A 9,765-nucleotide genomic window follows, 5' to 3' on the forward strand; every position below is an offset into this window, starting at 1 on the left:
TACAAAATGGATAATAATAATAAGAGGTATCTGAGGGGTCCAAAAGATCAACAGGTCTTTTCCCGTCATCTTCTCATTGCTGAAGGATTGTTGTTTTGCAAGCTGTTAGGAATCTTTACAGTTTTTTCTTTTCTTCATGCTAGCAGAGGTGTGTGAAGTCTTGAGTATAAACTCAATTCTTTTGTTGTCATAAAATATTATAAGTGGAGCTATTCTTTGATAAAGATTCAGTTCCTTGTAAGAGGAGTTGTTATGTAAAAGATTCTAAAAACACTGTAAAAGTAATATATAAATATCCAGTATGTGTAGCAATCACTCTGCATGTTATATACTTAATACAGAATTCATGGAAGAAAACAAAAGGGCTGTTTTCACCTTGCCCATATGTTGGTTATTCAGTTGCAAGCATCCTTTTTGCCATATAACACATGACTGGGAACTCATGACAGCACCTCTGTTGCAGAGAGGCCAGCTTCTCATCACTCTCCCCTATGAGTTCATTGTGCCATTTTAAGGAAGAGATTGGAATAAACTTAGTACATGTGTAGAATTTGGAGAAACATGTTGGGAAAGGGGTATTAATGTGCTGATTCAGAAACAACATTACTATATGAAAATTTATTAAGGAGTGTAGTATGTTCACTATTCATAAGATACATATCTTGGGAGAAGAGTGGAGCTGATGACCTTAAGGTTTCCTCTTGCTGGTTAGAACTCTGCTAGGTATGTGCTATTTTAGTGAAAAGAAAGAACAAAGAAAATCTCTGTGAAAAAAAGGGGATGCAGAGGGTTTCATAATGCTACATTTGTTTTACTGTATAATAAACAATTAAAACTAATAGGAGAAAACTAGTAGAACCAGTTGACTTCGGATGCTTATAAAAAGAGTAACACATAATTGACTGTATTGCACAATCAAGTATAATATTCTTTTTTGTATCTGGTGAGGAGTCTGTGATTTCTTACTAATTTATGGAAGCTAAATTTACAGCATAACCAATTAAACTTAGGAAACAGAACTCTTGATCCCTGTTGATTGCAGTATAATGGAGAATGAACTGAATCTGTCTAATACACAGAGGAGGTTGCACAGGCACATTTATATGACAGCTCATTAAAATTCATGTGTATGTTTCCAAAACTCAGCTTTTGTTATTAGGGTAACTATATAGCACTAGTTCATAGTCAGCCGTGATTGCAGCAGGCCATATATTTTTGTCACTGAAAAAATGCCTCTAAACTGTCGAAAAGTTATCACAGACTTCAAAGCCCAGAACCTAAGGAATTTATCAGGAAAGTTTCTTCTACAGGATTTCTGAGTTTTATGGATTGAATTATAATATAATTATGTGTAGCAATGTGAATCCGTTGAATGAATGTAATACTTAGAACTTCATCTTGCTACTTTCTGCCAACCATCACATGACTGCATGAGGAAAGACTAAAGAAAATAGATTAATTTTCATATAAAAGTACATGTGGACAGTTCCCAGACAGAAAACAATTGAGAAAAATATATTAAGGAAAAGTAGTAGTATGACTCAACGATCTTAAGAGGTCATTTCCAAGCTAAAAGATTCTGTGATTATTAAGTTTGTGAAATTAAACACTTTCGATGTATACAAACAATACTTCTTAAACAACTATGAATAATTACTAAGGAGAAATGCTTGCATAATTGAAAATTATGTTTGTAATGAAAATTTTGTAGGACTGAATGTTTTCAACTGGGACATACCATCTAGACAAAGGAGCCAGGCTGACCAATCAGTTGGCTGCACGTACAGCTCATCTTTTAGTCATTAATGGTCTTAATTCCATCCTAATCATAGAATCATGAACTCATACAGTGTTAAGGGGTTGGAATGGACCTTAAAGATCAGCTAGTCCCAATCCCCCAGCCATGGACAGGGACACCTCCCACCAGACCAGGTTGCTCAAGGCCTTATCCAACCTGGCTTTGAACACTGTTGGGGTTGGGGCATCCACAATGTCCCTGGGCAATCTGTGCCAGTGTCTCACCACCCTCACAGTGAAATGCAGCCCAATTAAAAAAAATCTCACTAGGCAGGAGTGAGCTTGCTGGTTCTTTGATCTTGTTTTAAGGATGAACTTTATACACTGGCATTGTGAAATCTACTGCTGCTCTCTGTGGGCAAGGCTAAATCATCCTGGATGCTATGTTGAAGCCAGATGCAGGAAATTTTCCTCACTCTGTGAAGTGCTTCTTTCATACACAAACAAAAAACCTCAAGCTTACAAACCATCTGTGCTGCTGGATAATAATTTTGACCAAGAAAAGTCTTCACCAGCACCATGTTGCCTTTTAAAACAGATGGAATCATCTATAATTTGGTCAGACAAGAATGTTGAAGTGTATGCAAAGAACTATTTATTGTAGTCTTCTGTGCTAAAACACACCTGGTTTATATTGGTATGCTAGGGTTTGGTAACTTTTTTTTTCAAAGAAAAATGGCATCTTAAGAGAACATAAGAAATTTTTCTATAGATGTACTTTGCAAGTTGCACTTAATTGTGGATAACCAACCCCATGTGACCAGAGGAAATAATAAGTAGTATTTGAATAACTAAACTGAGAGACTCTTGTCATATGATTTTTTGGATAAGGAAGCAGAGCATGTACTAACCTCCTGTAAATTAATTTAATATTTGTTTCTTGGTATCATGTACTTAAAATAAAGGTATTATTATGCCATGTGGACATTTAGAAATAATTTATTACATTTGTTAATTCCTTTAATATCATAATTTCGTTCAGGCAGTAGCCTTTAAAAAGAGTGAGTGTTTTTTGTTATTCCTGTTGTAAGACAAATACCCAATTTTGTGACAGTAAATCTTTACATGCTAAACCTAAGTAATGGCTCTGTAAACACTTTAGAGAACAAACCAAGTGAAAAATGGCAGTGGAATTTCCCATATAAAGATTAACTTCTTAATTTGTGTTTTGGACTCAGCATTTGCCAGTATTTGTGTTAAATGGTATAGACCTTTCCTGTACACAGGCAAGGTCATGCTTTTTCTCTTGTTCCTCGGTTGTTAAATCTGATATAAAGCAGTAAAGCTCTTAGATTGCAATTTGTGACAGAGAACATGAATTTGTTTCTTTTTCCATAATAGGAGCTCTTGGGAAACCATATTCAGTAAAGGCTCAGAGGTGGTGACTCCTGAGCAACTCCAGTGTTGCCAACGAATAGTACAGCTTTGTAAACACTGCCTGCTGGTAGTTTACAAACATTCATCAGATTCAAGAGGATCCCCGACTGGGATGAGCCACCACTGGGATGATACAAGGTATAAATTTGAATATTTTCCTTCTAAATTCTAAGTATAAAAGATAGTACTGGAACAGGTTTCAGTCCATATTGCTACCACTAAACTTTTAAGTCTGGTTCACTCTGTATTTAAGAAAAAAACCCAGCAAACTCCCCAACATTTCCCTTGCTCATGACTTTCAATCATTCTAATTCACTACCCCAGTCATGAAGTGCTACCAAAAGAAAACTTGAGATACACATCTTGTGTGAAAGTACCCTTATTAAACTCTTGATTGCCTACTGCCTAAATAGCTGCAGCAAAGGCTTTCCATAAAGTGAACTGAAAATTTCCTTTCTTCCCCTTCCCAGATCCCTCAAAGTCACTGTTTCCAGATTTGCATTCCTAGAGGTATCCTAACATGTCAGATACTTCTGGCTTCACATGCGCAGTGGGATGCTATAGGGGCGCAGCTCCAGCCAAGGGTCAGGTAAGTGCCATCTGATTTACTGTATTGCACAGTTTTGCAAAGTTGATTTCCAAAACCTATAGAATGAAAGTTTTATTATTCCATCTTACAGAGCATAAATATATTTTCAAACCTTGCAAAACAGCATCATATAGTAAAAGAATTATTTGGCACTTACCTGATTCTCCATTGGCTGGTTTAGTTCCCCAACTGGATACAATAGGAGTGATAATATTATCAGTATAGGGATTACTGAGAATGCTCCATCTGTGGCAGTCAACAACATGCAATTCAACAGTCATAGATGGAGAATTAAATGTCAGTTTTAAATTACTTAGGATCCAAATTCTATTCCATTTTAATTACTGTGTATATAAAGTTACAAATGCTTTCTTTATATAAAATATCTTACATATATTATTACATAGAAGGGCTTTGTGAGTTAAGTATTATGTGAAAAACAAATTTTTGATATATTATCTGTTAAACTTATTTTATGACTTAATTGCTGACTTATATCTCAGATTAGTTATTTGATACACTGGACCCATGTGTTATTGACATGTGGATCTTAAGACACTCTAACATAATTTAAAGCCAAGCAGAAACTGAATTTGTTTGATCCCAGCAAAAGTAGAAATATGTTAGCCACAAACCAATCGTATTCAATATTAACATCTACTGAGCTATAGCAGGAGTATGGTAAAGTCATTTGGATTAGCTAAGACTAGAAAACCTTGAAGTTTTTATTGCCTTTACTGTTAATACTGCAGAAAATTTTACATCCTGACCAACCACAAACTATTCAAACTGATCAGATTACTCTAATGTACTTAGCTAACAGGCTTGCATTTGGAATGCAATGAAAGGGATGGTCCAAGAGAACTTTCTCGTCTCCAGTTGCTGTATTCCTTTGGATGCTGACTGGAAGTTATTCATAAATTTCATAGGCCAGAGGAATCTAAGCCCTCTGTACCCTAAATATCAGGAATGGAGTGTCAGGACAACTCTGACTGATCAAAATTACAGTTTTTATATTAGTCTCCATAAATGTTTCATCTATACATGGATACAGCAATATGCCAGTTAACCATGATATTCTGAATCTGTGAAATGAAAGACACGTATGGAAATAAAGGCTCTTGTCTGTTACTGCCCACAATTGTAAGGGTAAGGAACTACTTTTCTAGAAATGGGAGAACCACAACACTATTTCACTTTCCACTTAGGTTTCTGTTTTTAATGAATCTCCACTACTAGTAATAGTTTTCCTGACTCTCCATAAAATTGTGTGGAGCAAGAAGGTATCAGAATGTAATTTAATAAATGTATGAGAAGTCAATTTTTTCAAGACTTTATAAAATCTAATTTGAAGAACTTTGTTTTTTCTGAGCACAAACCAATTTTTTATTTTGTTTTTGTTTAGGAAACAAATGTTTGTGAAACTAAAGCTTTCACAGTTTACAAATAGATACCTCTTTAGCTGGGAAAATTTATTTGTACAGGGAGAGATAAAAAGATAATGAAAACTGCCAGAGAGTTTTTAATAACTTCTCAAATTTCTTTTTCAATTCTATCTCTTAACTGCAGATCCACTAAATAAATAAAACATTAGGACTGCTCAGAAACTATACCAAAGTCTCTTAAAAAAATTAGCTAAAATCAAACTGTGTAAAAAGTAATAAGTTAACCTGTGCTACAAAATAAAAAAAAAGTCTACCACTAGGTCCCTATAGTTTTCTAAATGCCCTTATCTATTACATGGCATATTCTCTGGGAAGTATTAGAGTTCTTTACTGTATCATCAAGCAAAAGTAGGACTTGGTCTGGTGACATAGTCAACTGTCAAGCTCACCACCAACCCATTCCAAGTCAGACTTTATTTTTTCACAAATTGTTTAAAAAATATATTGGTGATAAAGATTTTCTCAAGCTTAAACAAAGCACATGTGTACACTTTCTTGTATAGATTGTCTCCCCTTGACCTGTGTCACTGTTTTTATCCATGAGATCAGTCTGACCAGTCTTTTAACTTGTTTGTCATGTATCAATATGATTCGCTAGAACTGCACAACAATTTTAAGCAATAATTTGTACAATGTGTTGTGTTAATCCATGCTAACATTAACATAATTCATTGTGAAATTCTGATTTGGTATGGATGTTATTTTTGCACACTTAATTGACTTCAACAATTAACTATTAGGTAATTATAGCATGAAAATATTTAGGAATTAATATTAGGCATATGATAAACTATTGTTTATATTATTAGATGAAATAAAAGTTGCCTGAATTTAAAAGGTAAATAGTCACCGATGTGAATTACTAGGTTGTAGGATCATTTCTTCCTGTACTACAGTAGTGATGCTAACATCTTTTCTTAGACCATTAGAGCTGGAAACCAAAGCTGAAAATTGTTTTTGGTCTCTAATCAGGTTTTTTTTTTTACAATCTAACTTTTTATGAGCTGGTTAATTTCATTTGCAGTTTTTGCCGAGTTTAAATTAAACAGGATTCTCTTGTTTACACAGGATTCCATTGTTTATTTATTTCATGGCTTGAAACATAAAGGACTAGAAAGATGTTTGATCCTCATAAAACAGAGTTTTAGATTCCTTTTCTGAGTTAGCTTGTGCCTATTGCCCTCTGTGTTTCATAAATAGCATTTACTGTACTGACTTTCCTGCATACAACTATTATAAAGTCTGGCACATTAACAATGAATTCTTTTGCTCTTGAATGTTGCTTTGTCTGTAAACATTGCTGTATTTTTCATATCCTTTCTAGGTATTTATTGCCAAGACCTTCACTGTTCATCCTGAAATCATCCTCATCCAAATTTAGCTGCAGTTCATCCGGAATGCCTCGCCCTAACATTTTGTTCACACACAGATACAGTCACTTGTGAAGTAAAAGGAAAATTGCTTTTGTAAATAATAGCACTCAATTTCTTTTTTTTTAATTTGTGGTGGAGCTAAACATAAGCACTGTTAAATATTTCCTACCATCATATTATAATAAAATTTAGCTGAAAACCTACTGTAAAAGCATAGCTTTTCTGGGAACATAATGAACCTTGTTAAGTTGTTTACACACACACGTGAATGTGTAGATCTTACTAGGTTTATAAGTAATTCCTTCCTACTAGAAATGTTATTTTTGCTGCAGAATATATAAAATGGAATTGTTCTTGGAGATTCTATTACAGTATTACATTATTTTGTAAGTACAATACTTTGACTTTAAAATTATTTATTGTAAACTATATTATTTATTGTCTCAAATGTAATTTATCCTTTAACAAAGCAGATAATTAAAAAAATCTAGTAGAACAGTAAAACTGTAACAGTTATCAAAAATAGTCTGATCAGTTCTTGAACCTGTTTAAAATAAACCCCAAAACTCTGTAAGCCAAACCTAAAGCAAACATATTTTAATTTCTCCTCTGAAATGACAAGATCTATTTAATGCTGCTATTTTTCTTAAAGGACATGATGTATCTTTTAGCCAAAGTGAAGGCATCTAGTACGCAAACAGTAAAATATCAGTTTAGGCATTCACTTCCTAATTGGATTCTCATAATAAAATGGAAGCCAATGTTTGTTTCCAGGTTTTCATTCACATTACCTCTATCCTGTGCCTTTAGGTTTCCTTTGGGAGCAAGCACTCATCCTCAGCTTGCACTCGCATGCATAGTTTTTCTGTTACACTGCATAAGTGGTAAAGCAGACATTTTTAGGAAATACTGCAGTTGTAATGTATTATTTCAAACTTAAACTAATTGGTTTGTTGTAGTTTTTAGCATGCAATCCAGTACCTACTGTAGAATGTATCTTTGCAACAGACAGTATTTTCTAGATTGCTGACACCTTTAAATGTTGGAAACGTAATTCATTAGAAAGCTCTCATTCAGATCTAGATTCCTGGGGCTGGCTGAACAGCACAAAACCAAAATGAGCCAGAGCAGGAATCTAGTATTAACAGGATTTGTGGCCTGAAAACATCATTCAGGTTTTGCTACATACAGCCATTCATCCCACCCAGCATTGTGCCATGTGAGCCTTATTCGTTATAGAAATAATTATTAAACAAATCAGTTAATCTAGATTTAAAAATTAATTATGTTTTTTAACTGAGTAAAGAACAGAGTAGTTATTATTTACCAAAGACTTGTGTACTTATCAATCATTTAACCCTGAAACGTGTTTGTAAATTATCAATGCATTTCAGGTATACTTTAAAAATAATTTGGGGGCTAATTATCCTCAGGAGCAAGTATGTTAGTGTTTTTTGATATCCAGCAATTTAAGACAAATTTAAGAGGCTTAAGAGATTTGAGATTGAAGTCGTATGGAAATGATTTTTTAAAAAGTTTTAGTCATAGGATATATAAAAACTAGGAATTTGGTTGAGATTTTTGATGCCTGTGCTGTAGTGCCTCAGCTCTAGAACTGCAGAATATATAACAAGAATGTTTGTAAACAATTGAAAAACTCTCTTGAGAACTGCCAGATCAAAGCAGTCTTTTGGTCTGGTGAAGTATTTTTAATTTTTGTGGTAATACTAGTTCAGTAATATAGTATGTTCACATTAATTGTATATCTCTTTTGGTCCATACAGTGACTATTAAAGCATACTCTGGTTATCTGTAACACCTAATAAAAGCTGTAAATTTTCTCTTCTTGAAGGATGCTTCCATTGTATTTTACTTTTGGCCATAAGGATAAGATCAGCTTCCAGCTAAGCTTGCCAGACTCAAACAGAGCTTTAGGGTAGGAGGTTCACGTCTTTTTTTTTTCTAAACTTCACCGATTTCTATTCTTGAATGCCAGTGCTGGGCCAGGTCAGTCTGTACAGAATACTCTGCCAAGAGAAAGAGGGCTACTAACCATACTATGGACAGATCTAGAAAAAGAATACATTTAACATGTACAAAAGTGGACCAGATGGTGGTTTACGTCTGACATTACTTAATATATTTGTATTTCTAATACCTTTCCTAAAGTGGTCATGTGTTCCTAATAATGTGTGAATCAATACCTTCAATAAATGTCATGCTACACTTTGCTGCAGCTCCTCAGAACCAGCGTGTGTGCTCTGCGGGTGAATTATGGGCTGCACCTGTAGCCCAGCTCCAAGTAGTGCCGTAGGCGGAAACATTTACCCCTTTCCTCTGCAAAACAGCAGCAATTTGCTTTGTGATCAGACCAGTGGTCCTAGGGAAGTCTTAATTAGTGGCCTTGAGCTCCTGCAAGCCCTGCTGTGGCAGCACCTGCAGGCTTTTGAGCAGCAGGTCTGCCCACCCCTCATCCTGGCCCCGCCATCCAGGTTTCGCTTGGGCAGCAACAAACTCATCAGGCGTGGAGGTGAGGGCAGCACCCGCAATGCCTTTCGTAGCGTAACGAGATCCCGGGCAGGTTTTCAAGTGCTGTGGGAGCTGTGATGCGAAGCAGAGGAACACTGATAAATGTTCCCAGCGGTCGATCTTTACCCAGTTAAGACGCGAATGGCATAAGGTAATGTGTTGTGTAGCGGTGTATCGCAGCACCCGGAGCGCGCTCTCTGCGCCGCCGGCCCTCGGCACCTGAGGCGGCAGCCCCGGCGCGCCCGGCGGCGAGAGGGGAGCGGGCAGCGCTGAGTTCCTCGTTAAGGTTCATCAATAACGGGACCTCCGGAAGCCCCGCTGGCGGTTAGTCAAAAATATCGCCCTTAATTTTTTTTTAATTCCCGCGACACGGTTTTTACAGTTCATTAGTCGAGAGCGGCTGGCAGCGCCGGCACTGCCCTTTGCGGGTCGGGAGCGGGGCCGGAGCTGGCGGGAGAGGCCGGCGAGGAGGCAGCGCAGGTGAGCAGCGGCCCCAGGCGGCAGCACGAACCGTGCCCCGGCGCTCGTACAGCCCCAGCGTAGGGATGGGCTCGGAAATGCCAATTATTAAACATTACAAAGACTGCACGCCTTATTTGAGGTCCACAGCAAGGAAAATACTTTTTGGAAACCATTGCTTAAATGATGGAGAAAA

General features: G+C 36.4%; 1 protein-coding gene across 7 annotated transcripts in view; it reads left to right on the forward strand.

Moving 5' to 3' along the window:
- TTLL7 (tubulin tyrosine ligase like 7) overlaps nucleotides 1-8,817 on the forward strand; it is a 63,975-nt gene extending 55,158 nt beyond the window's left edge. For 4 of the 7 annotated variants that reach the window (XM_017729985.1, XM_017729987.1, XM_017729990.1 and 1 more), the window contains 2 exons: nucleotides 3,139-3,312; nucleotides 6,533-8,817. In XM_017729985.1, the coding sequence (XP_017585474.1) occupies nucleotides 3,139-3,312; nucleotides 6,533-6,653 (295 nt within the window). In that variant the 3' untranslated portion in view covers nucleotides 6,654-8,817. Of the gene's footprint in view, nucleotides 1-3,138; nucleotides 3,313-3,644; nucleotides 3,764-6,532 lie in introns of all 7 variants that reach the window. The other 3 variants (XR_001860530.1, XM_017729988.1, XM_017729989.1) reach the window with 3 other exon arrangements.
- Nucleotides 8,818-9,765: the final 948 nt, after the last annotated feature.

This window comes from Corvus brachyrhynchos, unplaced genomic scaffold, assembly GCF_000691975.1.
Source record: "Corvus brachyrhynchos isolate BGI_N302 unplaced genomic scaffold, ASM69197v1 scaffold101, whole genome shotgun sequence".
Lineage (NCBI taxonomy): Eukaryota > Metazoa > Chordata > Aves > Passeriformes > Corvidae > Corvus > Corvus brachyrhynchos.